This window comes from Pezoporus occidentalis, unplaced genomic scaffold, assembly GCF_034315485.1.
Source record: "Pezoporus occidentalis ecotype Australia unplaced genomic scaffold, CSIRO_AGI_Poc_V1 ctg229, whole genome shotgun sequence".
In the NCBI taxonomy this organism is placed as follows: domain Eukaryota; kingdom Metazoa; phylum Chordata; class Aves; order Psittaciformes; family Psittacidae; genus Pezoporus; species Pezoporus occidentalis.
In genome coordinates this window covers 1,265,442-1,284,837 of record NW_026914169.1, presented here as the reverse complement: position 1 = coordinate 1,284,837, position 19,396 = coordinate 1,265,442, and the positions used below count along the sequence as shown (strand labels likewise).

Genomic DNA, 19,396 nt, shown 5'->3' with positions numbered 1-19,396 from the left:
CCTTCCTTCCAGCAAATCAGCTACAACAGTCAGCTTGGTGTCACCTGCAGACTTGTCAAGGGTGCACTCCATCCCACTGTTTACATCATGATCCCTCCCCTCCTCTCTTCCTCTAGGAATTACATTTCTCATTTGTAAGGAGCTGGCTTCTGAAACCAAGCAAATAACAAGATAACCTTATCAAGGTTTTTATCAAGGTCTCTTGATCTTTTATCAAGGTTTCTTATCAAGGGCTCCTGGTATCAAATACAGCAGTTGAAACACATATTTATGAGATTTCTACTAAGGAGAAAAGACCAATGTCTGCAAAAAATTTATCTGGGATTTACCATCTGGATGCTGTCTGCCTGCAGCTGAACTGATCCAACCTCCCCACACACCTTGCTCCCAACAGTCTCCATCCCATCCCATGGTTCATCCCTCTCCATGGAAAACACCCAGTCCATGAAACGCCCAGCTTAAAGACTGTTGACTTTGAAATATTTCTTGAAGGAGGCCACAGGTATTAAGAGCATGAGCATTTCCCCACTGGACTGACCTGCAAGACACTCAACCAGCAGACTCCTGGCCCCTAGAAATAGCCACTCTTCAAGTGAAATCCGAAGACCAGCTGTCTATACAACTCATGATCCAAGAACCAGCTTGTCTCACTTAGAAACACCCCATTGCAAGCAGGACTTCACAACACCCAACTATCATGCAGGACTGACATTTCAGGCACTTGAATCCAAAGCACTCAAAACTTACAGCATAATGAGAAGGGGCTGGGACCACTTTGAAAGTGGCAAGATCCTTTCATGCCTGCCATGTGCTTTACCAGAGGCTGGCATTTTGAGATATGTAGTTAAATCTGACTCCCAGCATGAAGCAAAAAGCACCAATGGGGAAAGGACTTATAGCAAAACACAGAATAGTTAACACACTGGTGACATGCACACAGCCTTGGGAGGACCAGAAGAACTTCCACCTCTGAAGGAATAAGGACCAGCCTTGTAGTGGAGCACAGAGAAGACACCATCAAGGGCAAACCACTGGAGGAGGGAATGCACACAACCTCAGGACTTACCTCGACCCACTTCCCACTGACTTCCATGAAAAGGACGCAGAAGGGGTCAGATTTGGAAGTGACATCCCTGTCCAGAAGGTTTTGGCCGCAGACAGACAACTCGACCTTGCATACGCAGTACTGGGAGCCGACAGGCCCTGTCGGCATGGGAGTCATGGTGTACGCCATGGACTCCAGCGGCAGCAGCTCCAGGCGGTCTGTGGGACAGGAAATGGAGAGGAACCTCAGTGCAAGCAGAAAGGCCAAAACCACTCTGATGCCACAGGCAGAGGGCCATGTCATCCTCTAAGTTACACCTCATAAGTTATGAGGCTGTGCTGGCTTCAAAGCATTAACCCTGCCCAGCCACCATCCTCATGTGGCCACCACACCAGGCAGATGTTCTGAGATGCCCAGCAGAGCACCTACAACCTGCCTGGGTTTTGTTCATAAATAAGAGATTTTCAGGGAAAGGTAATGTCTTCTGCTCACCCCTCTCCAAAGGGTTAAAGCATCCCCAACCTCTTCTTCTAGCATGCTGTGGGGCTTTTGTGGGGAGGATCTACACTTCCACACCACCTTTCTGCATGAAAACTGGTCGTCATCGAGCTGGTCACAAGCCATGGCTCATGGACCTGAGCTACCAGGGCCAAACTTTAGCTCTGCCTCTGAAATCATCACAGGGAAAGGGGTGAGTCTGGGAGGATGAGTGGGGTGGAGGACAGCTGCAGCTCTACTCATGAGGCCATCAGAAAGCAGAGGCTCTGGCAGCAATCAAAAGGTGGCAATAGCTGTCTCACAGAAGTACAAGGCAACTGTGACAATCACTGTATGACCTGGTGGTGGATGGGATGATTTACAGGACCCTGATGAAAAACCCTTTGTCACAAGAACAGCTTGCCAAAAGTCTCCTACTAAAGCCATTGTGCAGAGATAAATGTGTTCTATACCATTATGAGTTCAAAACCTCATCCCACATGACAGCTTTGCTTTCTGATGTGCAGTTTACCTGGTAAAAACCACCAGTGGTCTTCAGCAAACAAGAGAAAAGGGGGAAAAAAGAGTAGAAAAAGCATTTTCAGATTAAGCTATACTAATAAATCTTCATGGCTGGGGTTTCTGGTGGAAAGAGAGCTCTTTTCACCAGCTCCTTCAACAACTTTCACCCTTTTTTTCAAGAAGGGCTCCCTCCTGGCTCATCAAATTTATCTGAAAACCCCAAACATCTCCTTCCTCCACTTTGATAAGCTGTCTGCTGCTGCTTGGCATTAAAACCCCACTTAATAGTATTTGTTTGTTTTGCCCGGGCATGAGTATTTACAAGCACTTGCACTGCGAGGAGCTGCTGGTTACCATCTTCTCTTCTCTTGCAGCTCAGCTTCCAAGCCGGGATGGGGATAGGGGACAGGGATGGGGTAGCCGCAGGAACCTTAAAACTCATCCAGTTCCAACCCCTTGCCACAGCCAGGGACACCTTCCACTAGACCAGGTTGCTCCAAGCCCTGTCCTACCTGGCCTTGAACACTGCCAGGGATGGGGCAGCCACAGCTTCTCTGTGCCAGGGCCTCAGCACCCTCACAGGGAAGAACTTCTGCCTAAGAGCTCATCTCAATCTCCCCTCTGCCAGGTTAAAGCCATTCCCCCTTGTCCTGTCCCCATCCTTGGCTGCACACACATGTACATCACTGAAGCAGGTCCCACGACTTCTCCCTGAGCATTGTTTCCCCTTGCCTAGACCAAGCCCATCTCATGCCATCACTTCACATCCACACCAGAATAGTGATAGTGTGACACCAAAATGGAGACACATGTGGGCAGCCACCAATCTACTGCAACTTTGAGGACAAATGTGCAGAAGCAGAAGTCCTCATGGCTCACCCACCACAAAGCCCCTGAGGTCATCAGGGTCCCTGCCAGAGCTGCCCAGCTCCTCTTGAGCCCATGCTGCCAGTTGTAGCTGAAATAAAAAATTAATTTACTTTTTTTCTTTAATTCACGGATCATGTGCCTTGTTCTCATGGGGGACTTCAACCACCCTGATATCTGTTGGAAGGACGGTACAGCCCAGCACAAGCAATCCAGGAGGTTCCTCGGTTGTGTAGAAGACAACTTCCTTCTGCAAATAATAGAGGAGCCAACAAGGAGAGGTGCCATGCTTGACTTCGTCTCACCAACAGGGAAGGGCTGGTTGGAAATGTGATTCTCAAGGGCAGCCTTGGATGCAGCGACCATGAGATGGTCGAATTTGAGAGCCTCAGGACAGTGAGAAGAGCATGCAGCAAGCTCAGTGCCCTGGACTTCAAAAGAGCAGACTTTGGCCTCTTCAGGAACCTGCTTCGGAAGGTTCCATGGGATATAGCCCTAGAGGGCAGGGGGGCCCAAGGCTGTTGGTTGATATTCAAGGATCACCTGCTACAAGCTCAGGAATGTTGCATCCCAACCAGAAGGAAGTGCAGCAGGAGGGCCAGGAGACCTGCTTGGATGGATAAGGAGCTCCTGAGGAAAATTCAATTGAAAAAAGAGGCTTATAAAAGGTGGAAGCAAGGACAGGTGGCCTGGGAAGAATACAGGGATGTTGTCCGAGAAGCTAGGGACCAGGTTAGGAAAGCTAAGGCCCAGTTAGAATTAAACTTAGCTAGAGGTATTAAAGATAACAGGAAGGGATTCTATAGGTATGTAGCGAATAAAAAACAGACTAGGGAAAATGTAGGCCCCCTCAGGAAGGTCTCGGGAGAACTGGCTACACGGGATTTGGAGAAGGCTGAGGTTCTGAATGACTTCTTTGCCTCAGTCTTCACTAGCAAAGGCTCTGACCAAACCACCCAAGTCTTGGAAGGCAGATGAATGCAGGGACTGTGAGAATGAAGACCTTGCGCCCACTGTAGGAGAGGATCTGATTTGAGACCATCTTAAAAATCTGAATGTGCACAAGTGCCTGGGACCTGATGAAATCCATCCACAGGTCCTGAAGGAGCTGGCAAATGAAGTTGCTAAGCTGCTGGCCATCAGATTTGAGAAATCATGGCAGTCAGGTGAAGTTCCTGATGACTGGAAAAAGGGAAATATAACCCCTATTTTCAAGAAGGGGAAAATGGATGACCCGGGGAATTACAGACCAGTCAGTCTCACCTCTGTGCCTGGCAAAATCTTGGAGCAGATTCTCCTGGAAGGCATGCTAAGGCACATGGAAAACAACAAAGTGCTTGGTGACAGCCAGCATGGCTTCACTGAGGGGAAATCCTGCCTGACCAATTTGGTGGCCTTCTATGATGGAGCTACAGAACTGATGGACAGGGGTAGAGCAGTTGATGTCATCTACCTGGACTTCTGCAAAGCGTTTGACACTGTCCCACACGACATCCTTGTCTCTAAATTGGAAAGACATCAATTTGATGGATGGACCACTGGGTGGATAAAGAACTGGCTGGATGGCCCCACGCAAAGAGTTGTGGTCAATGGCTCAATGTCCGGCTGGAGACCAGTAACAAGTGGTGTCCTTCAGGGATCAGGGTTGGGACCGGTCTTGTTCAACATCTTCATCGCTGACATGGACAGTGGGATTGAGTGCACCCTCAGCAAGTTTGCCGATGACACCAAGCTGTGTGGTTCGGTTGATATGCTGGAGGGAAGGAATGCCATCCAGAGGGACCCTGACACACTTGTGAGGTGGGCTGATGCCAACCTCATGAAGTTTAACCATGCCAAGTGCAAGGTCCTACATCCGGGTCGGAGCAACCCCAGGCACAGCTACAGGTTGGGCAGAGAAGAGATTCAGAGCAGCCCTGCAGAGAAGGACTTGGGGGTGTTGGTCAGTGAGAAACTGAACATGAGCCGGCTTCAGTGTGCGCTCACAACCCAGAAAGCCAACTGCATCCTGGGCTGCATCAAAAGGAGCATGACCAGCAGGTGGAAGGAGGTGATCCTGCCCCTCTGCTCTGCTCTTGTGAGACCTCACCTGGAGTATTGCGTGCAGTTCTGGTGTTCTCAACATAAAAAGGACATGGAACTGTTGGAACAAGTCCAGAAGAGGGCCACAAGGATGATCAGGGGACTGGAGCACCTCCTGTATGAAGATAGGCTGAGAAAGTTGAGGCTGTTCAGCCTGGAGAAGGCTGTGTGGAGACCTCATAGCAGCCTTCCAGTATCTGAAGGGGGCCTATAGGGATGCTGGAGAGGGACCCTTCACTAGGGATTGTAGTGATGGGACAAGGGGCAACGGGTTTAAACTTAAACAAGGGAAGTTTAGGTTGGATATAAGGAAGAAGTTCTTTACTGTTAGGGTGGTGAGACACTGGAATGGGTTTCCCAAGGAGGTTGTGAATGCTCCATCCCTGGTGGTGTTCAAGGCCAGGCTGGACAGAGCCTTGGGTGACATAGTTTAGTGTGAGGTGTCCCTACTCCATGGCAGGGGGTTGGAACTTCATGATCTTAAGTTCCTTTCCAACCCTAACTATTCTATGACTATGATTCTGTGTAATCGATGTCTCAGAATAGCCAGGCCTGTTCTATTGATGCTGCTGTCTGTCTGCCACTCCCTCTGAGAAGCAAACACAGGGCAGCTGTGCTGGTGTGGACCTGGTCCTCCCAGAGCAGGGAGATTGTGGGTTTTTCCAGCTCCCTTTCCCCCAGATCTCAGCACCATTTCACAAAAAGCAGAGATAGCAGATGACTCAGTGGGAAAAGCATTTTCCCAGGGCTGACAGGCACCAGAACATCCTCTCTGCCACTGCACTCCACCCATGCTCCAGCTCCTGCACTCAGCCTGCCAAGCTCCTCAGAAAACACAAAGCCAAGATGGGCATGAGGAAGAGAAGTGGCCAGCACTAGCCAGGGCCAGCTGAGGGCAGAGACCTGCAGGGACACATGTAACATTCCCCTCCCTTGCACCCAAAATCAGGGGCACTGGCCTCTCCCCCAGGTAACAACCTGGAGAGCTTGATTCCATCTCATGAGTGCCAAGGCCAAAATCCTGCAGTTGCCACCTTCCCAAGAAGGCAAAAGGCAGCAGGAATATGCTGTCACCCCTTTCGCCACCATCACAGTGAAGATGATTTTCCCACTGAGGAGCTGCTGGTCCAGCCAGCCCACCAGGGATGGAAATGCCAAATTGGCGGGCAGCTCTCCCATCATGGCTCAACCTACTCCTCCTCCCCAGCTCCAGTCCTGGTATAAACCCCATAGGAGCATAATCATCCCCAGCAGGTCCCCCTAGCCAGAGGGCTCACTAGCCATGAACCATCTGAGGCAACCGCCAGGCTTCAGTGAGCCAGCAGCATTTTAACAACCCATCAAATGCATTAAATTCAGGGATGCGTTTCAGCTGGCACCAGACAAGCCAACTTGCCACCATCTGTATTCCAGTCTCTCCTCCTTTCTTTGTTCTCTCCCTGCATTCACTGCTCCTGAACAAAGTCTTGTGACTCACTCAGCATCTGCGGCCAAATATTCTCCCAATGTACAATCCCGGCTGCAGGCTTTGTACCCATCACATGGACACATGGTCTCCTGCCTAAACACGGCCAGGATATTGATGAGAGGTCTCAGGGACAAGCATGAAAGTCTGATATCCCCATGGTCTCATCTACCATCAGCCACAGCAGTTGCCTGAAGAGTCACAAGAGTAAGACCAGGGTGGAGAAACATGGTCCCCAAAACCTTTCTAGGGTCCAGCTTCCAGGACCTCCTGAACCAGAATCATCTCTGTGCTTCATAAACTTCAAGTGTTTTTTTCTCTATGACTTAATATCAGAATCCCAGACTGGTTTGTGTTGAAAGGGACCTTAAAGCTCACCCAGTTCCAACCCCCTGCCATGGACAGGGACACCTTCCACTAGACCAGGTTGCTCCAAGCCCCGTCCAGCCTGGCCTTGAACACTGCCAGGGATGGGGCAGTCACAGCTTCTCTGGGCAGCCTGTGCCAGGGCCTCAGCACCATCACAGGCAAGAACTTCTGCCTAAGATCTCATCTCAGTCTCCCCTCTGTCAGGTTAAAGCCATTTCTGCAAGTACTTGGTCACCTCCAAGGTGCTCAGTGTCCACAACCTCCTGCAGTGAGGGGTTTTGCTGGTTGGGGGCACACAGAAGACTTGGGGCCACCAAGAATATCTGAGATGAACATCTGGGATCCCCAGAGTAGTGCACACAGATGTTCTCCTCTTCCTCTTCACCCCACGGCCCCCTACTCTGTACAGCAGATCCCCAAACCATGTGCACAGCTGTCTGGAAGCCCTGGCATCTTTTCTTTCTCTCTTATCTGAAAGAGGAGGAGGGGAAGGAGTTTTCTGTTTTACAAACTAACTTCTGCCCTGGGAGGTTCCCTTCCCTCCACAGAAGAGAAGCCGCACAAGAAGCAGTTGCTTGGACCATGCTAAGGCCCGGTTTTAAGCATTAACAGGAGTAAATAGAGAAGAAAAAAAAAATGAAGATATAATTTAAGTGAAACATTTTGGTGTATTAATATTGCTGCCAAACTTCCGTGATCCCCTCTCCTTGAAGAGATTGGATTTATTTGCACAGGGAATACCAGACATATTTGAAACAGCCACAGAAGTACTGATATCCACCAGTAATACCACGCAAATTCCCCTGGGTCCTTCCTGGGAATGTCTGTGCCCTTCTTTGGGATGATCTGTGATTCCTGTAACACCACACAGGAGTCACACACGGCTCAGTTTACCCACTCAGGCTATCCTACTACAGCTACCTCATTGCAGAAGCAAATGTCCTTTCTGGGAGGGGAAAGTGAGATGAGTGTCAAACAGGTAATTTGGGTTCCTATAAGGCACATAGCTGAGCTTACAGCACTGGAGACACAGCAGAAAGCAGTGGTACCCACAGGATGACAAAGAGCTGGTGAAAATGAGTTGTCAGAAGACTGAAGCAAAGGAAAGGAAGAGCACAAGGATGCAGAAAACATTTGCCCAGAGCAGCAGTGACGGTGAAATGCAGCACATGCAGAGCTGGCGGCACCAGGAAAAGCCAGGAAGCACTGGGACGGATGATGGCACAGCTCCCTACGCTCTGCTCCCTCTTGTCAACAAATACAGTCATCTCCAGAATCATTTTGCAGAGCAGAACTGTTTGCCTTTCAGTCTCGCCCAGGCAACACGTGGATTCACCAGCCTGCATCTGGTCTTAATAACAGCCTTGTTTCCTTCTGGATGCATGTGGAATTAGTCATGTTCATGGCCCCTTCCCAGCAAATGCCTCTGCCAGGGCTGAGCAGCCTAGGGGAGGCAGAAACTTCTTGTAGTTGAAAACTCCCTGCAAGGATGTATCTTGGGTACCCACTATCATCAGAGGATCTTCAACTCTTCCACAGGCAGCAAAAGGCTGAAAACTGCCTCTGAGCATCCCAGCATGGGTGGGATGGCTGGGAGTGAGCTCAAATTCACAAATTCCTGGAGATTTGTTGTAGACCTGGCAGAGGGGGATGCCCAGGTTGGGTTCTGCTTTCCACACTGGCATGCTGTGAGCAAATCAAACAGTCCTGCCTGATGCAAGAGGCCACAGGGACTGTACTGAATTATTTTAGGGGCCTGACAAAGTGAGAAAGAGAGTTTCAGAACAACCTAATTAAATCATTTCCCCAGTTAACCCTTCCCAACAGAAACCGTGCCTAATAGTGTTTCATCAGGTAACGCTGCTCATGACAGCCCAGTTTGTCACACAGGTGCTGTGAAAACCTGTCGCAAGTGAGGCATGACAATGGCTGGTGGCTGCCTCAGTACCACAGTAGCTGCTGCTTCATTTTGTGCTCAGGGAATAGTCACCCACAATGCCCATCTCCTCCTCCTTGCAGCTGTCCTCAGAAAAGCCCTCATACACCAGGTCTGGTCATAGAATCCCAGACTTGTTTGGGTTGGAAGGAACCTTAAACCTCACCCAGTTCCAACTCCCTCCCACAGGCAGGGACACCTTCCACTAGACCAGGTTGCTCCAAGCCCAGTCCAACCTGGCCTTGAACACTGCCAGAGATGGGGCAGCCACAGCTTCTCTGGGCAACCTGTGCCAGGGCCTCAGCACCCTCACAGGGAAGAACTTCTGCCTAAGAGCTCATCTCAATCTCCCCTCTGTCAGGTTAAAGCCATTCCCCCTTGTCCTATCCCCATCCTTGGCTGCACACACATGTACATCACTGAAGCAGGTCCCACGACTTCTCCCTGAGCATTGTTTCCCCTTGCCTAGACCAAGCCCATCTCATGCCATCACTTCACATCCACACCAGAATAGTGATAGTGTGACACCAAAATGGAGACACATGTGGGCAGCCACCAATTTACTGCAACTTTGAGGACAAATGTGCAGAAGCAGAAGTCCTCATGGCTCATCCGCCACAAAGCCCCTCTGTCAGGTTAAAGCCATTCTCCCTTGTCCTGTCCCTACAGTCCCTTGTCCAAAGCCCCTCTCCTGTAGCTTCTGCGGAGAACAGGGATAAACTGAGGCAGAAAAGGAGGATAAGCCAGAGTGCCAGACCAACGCATCAAACACAACTCCATCCCAGTGGCATTTCTTGCATTCAGGCATTTTCAAGAGAAAAAGGTTTTGGATGGAAAGAGGTCTTCAGTGGGTTGAAATGTCCCATTATGTGCCTCCCCACTGTGATCTCTGCTTTGCTTTAATATAGTACAATGCCATTTGGCAATAGCCATGTGAATTTATCATGGGGGAGTGAGTGAAAGGCAGGTTTAATGGTCTGGAACACTGTTCCAACACCTTTTTTTGTGGTTTGATAGCTCTATGTCAATTTGAATTTAGATTTGAATTTCAATTTTCAGCTTTGGGCTGCTTACAGGGCATCTGTAAGGAGCTGAGATAGTCTAGAGCAGGAGTAACACAATCCTTGACCCAGCATCCCCAAAACCCTTTCTAAAGGCAGTTGGTGAAAGCAAGAAGCATAGGGCTGCTTCCCCCCATGTCCCCAGCTCCACACACCCACACAGCTGCAGCATTACCCTAACCCTTAACCCTGGGGTCCCCAGGGGGTGAATTGCACTTCTCAGCAAGATCAAGGCTGGCCAAAAAGTGGGACTGATCCTGTGTGCTCCCTGACCCAGGCAGCCAGATCCTCCTACCCTGGAGGGCATCGCTCAGCAAAAGGCAACCCTTTCCTGTCCCACAGCCGTGATGCTTAGGTCCCATTCCAGGAAGACCTTTCCAAACCACATTCGGACTCATGGGGTGTGCCACGGCTGGGAGATGAGGAAATTCCCTCTGTTCCTGACACAGTAGAGCAGCCATCACCTGCCAAAAAACAGCCCCTGCCCTTCCTTTGATCCTCAGTGCAAACACATCCATGTGGGCTCCTCCAGGCACTGGGGACAGGGCTTCTCCAGCATCTGAGGTCAGGGCAGGTGGGTGCCAGAGCTGGTCACGAGGCCAACCACCCACCACCAAGCCAGTGTGGCTCCAGCTGATGCGGTCACCCAGGCTGTCAGCAGTGAGGACAAGCCCATCCTGCCGCATACACTGGTGTCTCCCTACCACTGTCCAAGATGTCACTAGTAGCACTTCCATAATGACACCATTCGAGGGATGTGGGGCCAGGCTGACAACGTAACTGTGAAGTGCTCCTTCAAAACTGAAATCAGGAAGCTCCGGGGGCTGTAAAAACATTGAGTTTCTATTGGCATGTAAAACCTTTTGTTTAAGCCCAGGTGTCCCTTGAGACCCCACACCAGTTTCCAAAGACTACTCTGAATCAGGCCAAAGCTTCATTTGCATGAAGTTTCCACCTCAGACCACTACTCACTCCTGGGAGGGATGAAGACAAGTGGGCCAGGAACCACCTGTAGAGTCATAGAATCAGCTAGGCTGGAAAAGATCTTTAAGATCATTGAGTCAAACCATTCCCCAGCACTGCCAAGGCCACCACTAAACCATGTCAGTGAGGGCCCCATCGACATGGTTTGTGAACACTTCCAGGGACGGTGACTTCACCACTGCCCTGGGCAGCCTGTTCCAACGCCTGAGCACCCCTTGGGGAAAAAATTGTTCCTAATCTCCAGTCTAAACCTTTCCTAGTGCAGCTTGAGGCCATTTCCTCTTGTCCTATACATTAGTCCCTGGGAGCAGAGACCAGCCACCTCCTGGCTCCATCCTCCTGTCAGGCAGTTGTAGAGAGCGATAAGAGCCCCCCTGAGCCTCTCTTCTCCAGACTAAACCCCCCAGGTCCCTCAGCCATTCCCCATCACACCTGTGCTCCAGGCCCTTCACCAGCTCCATTGCCCTTCTCTGGATCTGCTCCAGCACCTCAATGTCTCTCTTGTAGTGAGGGGCCCAGAACTGAACACAGGATTCAAGGTGCAGCCTCACCAGTGCCCAGTACAGGGGGATCATCACTGCCCTGGCCCTGCTGGTCACACTGGTGCTGATAGAGGCCAGGATGCTGTTGGCCTTCTTGGCTACCTGGGCACAAGCTGGCTCATGTTCAGCCCTGTCATTCAGCACCCCCTGGGTTCTTTTCCATGAGCAGCTTTCCAGCCACTCTTCCCCAAGCCTGGAGCTTTGCATGAGGCTGTGGGGACCCAAGTGCAGCACCTGGCACTTTGTCTTGTTGAACCTCATCCCATGGGCCTTGGCCCCTCGATCCAGCCTGTCCAGATCCCTCTGCAGAGCCTTCCTATCCTGCAGCAGATCAACACTCCCACCCAGCCTGGTGTCATTTGCAAATTGAGTGTGGCCTCAATCCTCTCATCCAGATCATCAAAGAAGGTATAAATACCACCGAGCACCCCGGACAGATAGGCTGGGGCAGTGAAGGAGAAGGGAAGGGAGAGAGACAGGATTTGCAGCACAACTGGGAAGAAAGTGGGATGCAGATCCCCACCTGAAAATGAGGCAGAAGAAGCCCCACTTCCCTCAGCAGTCCCAAGAGAGACCGGCCTCCTAAGGGCTTCTCCACATCTCAAACAGGCTGCAGCATCCTCTCCTCCAGCTCCCAGGACACTTGTGGCAAACAGCTTTGTGGATATCGAGTGGCTGAAGTTAGGCCAGTTTGATCCTAGCACCCAAGCCCCAGCACGAGGTGGGTAGGAACACCGGGATCCCACCCTGACCATGCAGAGAGTTTCACCCTGTGGGAGATCCCTCTCCAGAGAGCAACCAGATGGATAACGGCATATGAGCCACATCTACACATCAGTAAATCTGGGGTCATAACCTGGGGAAAGGAGCACTTCCCATGCAGAAGGACTTGCCCATGGAGATGCTGTTGCTCCCCTGTAGCCTTACAATATGCATGTCCAACCCAGGGATTCAGGAGCCCCACCCAGATTTTCCAGATGGATGAAGGGGAAAAGACCACTGCTTCTCTGCTTGGGATGACTGATGGGTGAAAAGGAACCCACAGCAGCCATAAAACCTTCCAGGGACTTCCCAGCAGTACCTCTGTCCCTGCTCAAGGAGTCGGCTGGTGGCAAGGAGCTGTGTGGTGTGTGGAAAGGAACCATGGAGTAGCCTGTCCCACCCATGGGTGCACTGCAGGATGGCCCAGGGTGCACTTTAGCAACCCAACCCTGGTGGGGTGTCCACCCTGAAAGCCTGCTTGGCCAGGAGAACCTGGGCAGGACTCACTGGGGGGCACAGGCACAGGCATCCCCGGCCAGACTGCAATTTCCCAGTGCATGCTGTGGGATCAACAGGGTCCTCTCCATTCATAACGAAGGTGCTGTAGCATCAGCTTCACTGGTGCTCCATAGAATCAGGACAGACAGGTACCATAACAACATCATCTATCACACTGTAATACCACTGTAATCACATCAGCAGGTCCAGCACATGAGACTCTCAAGGGAAAAGGGATTACGAGACATCATTATTTACAGTCCACCACACTGGGTGAGCTCCTTTGCTGCTCATGCATCACCAACAATGGCATTTAGCCCTTGTGAAGACCTCACAGGCTCCAGTGCTCTGCTGGCACCGTGGCTCCAGCCTCAGCTGTGGCACGCAGCCATCCAGCCACAGCCAGAGAGGATGGAGACATCCCATTTTCTGCTTTCTACAAACCTCCTCACTCCTCAGTGCTCTGTTCTCCACTGGGAAAAGTGACAGCCCCTCAGTGGTCCCTCCAGGGTGGGGGACAGTCCCCTTGCAACTGCAAGGACACAGTCGCTGCCTGGTCACTGCTCCAGGACCCAGTGTCCTCCAGCAGAGCTGCCCTAGCAGAAAGGAACAAAGGGCAACAGGATTCTGTTCTCCAAACAGATGAAGTCTGAAAATGTCATTACACTGTCCCTTAATATCCAAAACCACTTACCAGTGAGAAATCGTTACCCCAAAGAGCAGGAGAGCCAAGTGCTGCACAGAGGTCAGGGCTTCCCTGTGCTCACTGCACATCCTGCACCCTGCTCACAAATTCATCTGTGGTTTCCAGAGCAGCAGCAGCAGCTCTGGTCTTGCTGCTCAGACATAGAGAAAGGGCAAGAGAGGGGCAGGGCAGGAGCAATGGATGAGCCACCCAGGGAGATCCCATCCTAATCTCCACTGGCAAGAGCAGATTTGGCTGACTGCACATTTCCCCTTGACTACAAACTTCCTCTAGGGCCTAATTTAGGGAAATTTGTGATATAGGGCAGAAAAGATCATGTTGTCACTGTGCATCCTGGTGATGACATCAAACCCCATGCACAACCGCCCACAGAAAAGGTCCACATTCTGCAACAGCCAGTTTCCTTCTCCATGCCAGAGCTGAAAACCACAGTACCCACTGGGCATGGGCAGCTGTGCAAGAAGAACAAGGCATGGTCTTATAACGGGGGGGGGGGGGGGTTTGTATTTGTTTTAACCACCAGATTTGGAGGAAAGAGTTGGTTTCATTAAAGGCAGACCCTGTGAAGTGGAAGGAAGCAGAGCAGGCCCTGAGGGACACCCAGGCAGCACGGCTCCCACGCAGGTGCAGGGGAACCTCCTGCACTCACAACATACTTGATGTGTTCTGGCTGTTACAGGCTTTTCGGAGTTACTGAAAACAGGAATGCTGGCTTTCTGAATTTTAACTGAATTCCTATTTACAGACAGCACCACATAGTGCAAGTGAGAGATGGATTAAAAAATCATCACTTACGGGATGGGAAACATCTTTAACTGCTTTCTAACATAAACACATGCCAAAATCGCATGTGTGCCAGCCAGAAAGGCCCTACCAGCAGCCCCAGCATGCAGGTCCCTCCACCCCAAGCATCATTCCATTCCCATAGCCCATCCCCTGACAACATAACTAAATATTAATTAATGTGTACTTATGTGTAATGCTCATTGACCTGCCATGTTGACACCAAGCCACACAGAATATCACTGATGTCCCCACAGGCTGGAGGCCACCTTCACCCTGCATGGAGGTGATGATCCTATCTTTTCCTAAAGAATTTTACAGGCCTCCTTTTGCAGCAGGGAGGTGCTGCCCCTTGATGTGTGAAGCTTCACCCTTAGATGGATTTGTATTGCCAGTGAAACAAAATCTCATAGAATCACAGAACCATAAAATGGTTTGGGTTGGGAGGGACCTTAAAGCTCATCCAGTTCCAACTCCTGCCACAGGCAGGGACACCTTCCACTAGATCAGGTTGCTCCAAGCCCTGTCCAACCTGGCCTTGAACACTGCCAGGGATGGGGCAGCCACAGCTTCTCTGGGCAACCTGTGCCAGGGCCTCAGCACCCTCACAGGGAAGAACTTCTGCCTAAGATCTCATCTCAGTCTCCCCTCTGTCAGGTTAAAGCCATTCCCCTTTGTCCTGTCCCTACAGCCCCTTGTCCAAAGCCCGTCCCCAAAATGTGGTGGGTTATAATGAGAACTATGCCTGATAAATCCTCAACTCCTTCCCAACAGCTTTAGACTCTGCTCAGGGGATTATAAACCTGCGTTTAAATGGCTGCACAGCCCTGGACTTACTGTTCAACAGCAGAACTTATGTTCCCAGCTTGTCTTATTTTTAAAATCAGGCTTATGACAGCTGATGTTTCTTCCTAAATCCTCGGCTTCTGGAATCATGCAATGACAGGCAATCCAGGGCTGGGGGGAAGGAGACTGTTCTAGACAGAGTTTTTTTCCTGCTGGCTACAGGCAGAAAATCTGACAGCCCAAACCCAAAGCCTTAGCAAAGGCAGCAGACAAATAAAAAGTGAAGTCCTTCCTGCTAAGTACTACACTTGTTTGTTTTACTGACACTTTAATGATATGTCTATAATCAAACCCAGCTGAGTTCCCAGGAATTACTTTATCCCCTGCTCCTGTGATCCGGACAAGTAACCTTGCAAAGGCAGCAGCCAGGAAACTGAGCCAAAGCAGCAAAAAGTGATGACTTAGGTCCCTTGACAAATATTTTACAGAGGTTTAAAATACAAGTTGTAAGATTTCAGGGGTGGAAGTATCCAGTCCTTCTTTCTTCCTGCTGTTTTGTGGTTGTGCCCTGTGCATCATTTCAGATGCCCAGCTCCTCCACCACACCAGAAAATTTACCTTTTCTTCTCCACTCCCCTCACCCTGGTTCTGAACGCCATCCAAGACTCTCACATAAAGAGTTCCTTATGAGAGCTGACAGCCCTGAACCAGGACAGGAGACTGCAAGCATGGCTTGTTCCTCAATTACCTGGTATTACGTTCTCGGCACGCTGGCTGCTCCTGGAGAACAAGTCCTGATTTATGGCGGCATGAGTGGCTCTGGCCAGTGTTCCCCAGGGAGAGGTTTCCACTGTAGTCAGTGGGAAACTCTTTCCACTGGGTGTAACGGGAGCAAGAGAAGTTGTTGTTCCTCCCAGACTCTTCACACACCATGATGAGACTGCTAAAAGGCGAACAAAGCCAGTGCAATTCCAGTACACAACCAGAGCACGCTGGTAAGTCATGACGTGTCACCAGCACTGTGTAACCCCACTGTTCTGGGGTGAGGAAAGAGGATCATGGACAGACGAGCAGAGACCAGGGCAAGGAGCAGCTTCACCCACAGCTCAACTCCTGTGGCTCAGCCCTAACTGTATTTTTCCATACTAGAAACCCCAGGTTCCAGGACTCGTGCCCTCCTCCCCCAGCACAGACCCTAATCCGACCCCACAACCAATGGCTTTACAGACTGCACTGCCTTGCCAGCACCCTGCACAGGGTCCCTCACTGTCCACCAGTGCAGACCCCAGGAGCAAAGGTGTCCCTGTAGCAAGACAGGTTGGTGCAACTCTGGATGAAGTAATTTCTCTTGAGATTGAGCTCAGAAAGGCAGTGGGGAGTGAGAAGCATCACAGCCACATCTCAAATACTAGCAGTTATATGGCACTGCCACCCTCACTTTGCTACAGCCTGATGTCTGCAGCATTAAAGAGATGTGAACTGTCACCCTGACTAAGCAGGCCCTGGGAATGGTGCAGCATATGCCGACAGTGAAAATAAACCCCATCTCCGAGTGGTAAGGGGTTCCAGGAACCAGGAAAGCAGCTCCAGGACTGCTCGTGTACCCCAGCAATCCCCAGCAATTGCTGAGGTTGTCTACACTGCAAGTAGGTGCAATTTTGGGGACACTGGGAAGCCTCATGGAGTGCCTTCCCTTCACATTATCCCAGCAAGGATGCTCCAGAGGCAACAACAGAGAAAGACATTCACATCATCAGAAAACGTATGTCCCAAGCTATCATCCAGCTGCAATCAAAGCAAATGCAGCATTTCCCTGAGGCTACTCCAGCAAAATATCCTCCACCGAATCAGCTCTTCACAACAGATCCTTTCCACACGCCCAGAGCTTTTGTTTCCAGCCTTTCTCCTCCCATCACTCCGTTCACTGCTTCCTAACAGGCTTCAGTGGGATTTCTGGCCCATAATAAAACATTTTGTGACCCTAGAGAAGCCAAGTGGCATCACATGCCAGCATAAAAGCCTGGCACCTGGGCTTGCAGGAGGAGGCTGGTGCTGGTGATAGGGGAACAATATCAGAGCTGAGCACCCCTGGGCTGTGGTTGCACTGGCCTGTTCCTGACTCCAGCTCCTCCAGCAAGGTTCAAGTGCATCTCCAGGAAGCTTCAAACCTGGGGCTCAAGGTTCACAGGGATCCTTCTAATTCCTTCCCAAGAAGCAGCTGAGACTCCTGGGGAGTCAGCAGCAAGGACCCAACCCTTCGGAGACGTTTCTGCTACCAAAGCTGAGCTCTCATCTCACCACCAACTTGTGTTCCACCCTCCCTGCAATGACCTGCTCCAAAGGGTGTGTTTGCCCACCAAGTCCTCCAGCCTGGCTGGCTTCAATCCAGCCACTTGCCTAAATAAGGGTTACTCACCCAAAGACTTATTGCATCAGGTCCTCAGGGTGGTGGAGCTGATGGGAAAACACCTCCCTGCCTGCCATGCTCCAGGCACCCCACGCTGCTGAGAGCAGTGCTCTGTTTACCACAGTCGTGGTGGACGAGGTCTTGCCGGGCACGGAGGAGTGAGGGGCAGCCCATCTGCGAGCATGAATCCCCTCAGTCCCCTCAGAACTGCACTGCATGAAAGGTATCATCACCAGGCAGAACAACATTGGGCTGCAAACAGTCCCCCAAGAAGCACTTCTGCACTTCCCAGCCATCAGCTCACTGGATGCCTCTGGAACTCGATGCCAGAGGAGAAGCAGCAGCTGCCAGGAGAAACCCCAACCAGAAGTCCCAGGCCCGGGGAGCAAAGTCACGTGGCCCCAGCGCTCGCCTAGGCTTTGTGCGCCCGGTTGGCAGCGTTAGGAGCGGATGCAGAGGGAAGTGGGAATGGGAGGGACAAGTTCTACACAGTGCAGAAACGGAGTGGCCTTGGCTGGGGAGCAGGGTGTGAAGCGATTGGGAGGAGGGGATGAGGGAGGGTGTCCCAGCAGGTGGGGGTTGTGATCGAGAGGTTGGAAGGTCTGTCCTATGGGATGAAGGTCTGTCCCAGGGGATGGAAGTTCTGCCCTGGGGATGGAAGGCAGAAGGGACACCACACACTCCCAGGACAAGCCGGGGACACGCACACACACACACTGCGCTGCAGGTCCCCAGGGATTTCTGGCGGCCAGCGCCATGCTCCCCCTGGGATGCCCGAGGTCTCCGGTCTCCGCCGGTGCATTCCCCGCGGCTGTCACTACCCACCGGACTCACGGGGGACGATCCCGCCGCGGGCCCGGCTCAGACACCGGCGGGTCCCGCTCCTGACCCCTTCCCCTCTTCGGTACCTCTGCGGCGCGCCCAGTATTCACCCGCGGTACTCACCCCGGTTCTCACTCACCCCCGGTTCTCACCCACCCCCGGTTCTCACCCACCTCGGTTCTTACTCACCCGCGGTACCCGCCGCCGGGGTCGAGCAGGTCCCGCGGGGCCGCGGCTCAGAGCCTCCCGCTGCCGCCCCGGCCACGGTAACGGGGGAAGGAGGGAGGGCGGTGATGCCGGGGGGAGGGGGCGCGGCCATGGCTGGGCCACCCCCGGAGAAGCATCCTGCCTTTCGAATTAAACAAACCCACAAGGATCCACCCCAAAACTTCCCAGATGGCTCTTGGGCTCTTCGCAACAGCAAGCAGCTTTTTAAAAAACCCATGCAATGCGGCTGGGAAACGCGTTTCCGCGTTATCCACCCGGCAGCAGCGAACACGGAACTTCGGTGGATAATTTTGAACCAAACGCACCGGTTTCTGCGCTGCCTGGAGGCCGGTGGGTCTCATCCAGCCCGGCTGCTGCGGGTGCTCCTGGTGCCGAATCCAGCCCCGGGTGCGGGTGCTGTCCGCAGAGCTGTCCGAAGAGCTCAGGGCACGCGGCTGGCAGCATCGCACCGACGCTCCCCTGCTCCATCCAAGCAGTCGTACCTTCCAGCCTGGAACTGCAGCGGTTTCCACCCACCGTACCGTGAGCAACCTCAGCTGACGCTTGACGGTCACATCATCAGGCGTCAGGGATATTTATAGAGAGAGTTTTGATGTGGAGATAGGGTAATATCGGGTGTCCTGGGCTGCATCCCCAGAGCGTGAGCAGCAGGTGAAGGGAGGGGGATTCTCCCCCTCTGCTCCTCTCTGGGGAGACATCCCCCCCCCCCGCAGTCCTGCATCCAGCTCTGGGGCTACAACACAAGAGGGACGTGGAGCTGTTGGAGTGAGTCCAGAGGAGGCCATGGAGATGCTTCTGAGGGCTGGAGCAGCTCTGCTCTGGAGACAGGCTGAGAGAGCTGGGCTTGTTCAGCCTGGAGAAGAGAAGGCTCCTTAAAGGGAGACCTTAGAGCAGCTCCAGTGCCTAAAGGGGATACAAAAGAGGGGCTTTGGACAAGGGCCTGTAGGGACAGGATGAGGGAGAATGGCTTTAACCTGACGGAGGGTTTTGTCCCTTAATTTTCACCCCCATACCCTAATGCCAGGCTTATTATCGACATAATAACTTGGAAGTT

At 51.9% G+C, this 19,396-nt stretch overlaps 1 protein-coding gene across 6 annotated transcripts in view; it reads right to left on the bottom strand.

The window, feature by feature from the left end:
• The window catches only part of CPNE2 (copine 2), a 52,866-nt gene extending 34,126 nt beyond the window's left edge, over positions 1-18,740 (bottom strand). Inside the window, exons 1-2 of one of the 6 annotated variants that reach the window (XM_062621297.1) lie at positions 18,648-18,740; positions 1,067-1,263 (exon numbers count right to left, since the gene is read on the bottom strand). In XM_062621297.1, the coding sequence (XP_062477281.1) occupies positions 1,067-1,234 (168 nt within the window). In that variant the 5' untranslated portion in view covers positions 1,235-1,263; positions 18,648-18,740. Of the gene's footprint in view, positions 1-1,066; positions 1,264-18,224; positions 18,262-18,287; positions 18,475-18,647 lie in introns of those variants that run through there. The other 5 variants (XM_062621298.1, XM_062621302.1, XM_062621301.1 and 2 more) reach the window with 5 other exon arrangements.
• Between the last annotated feature and the right edge of the window lie 656 nt (positions 18,741-19,396).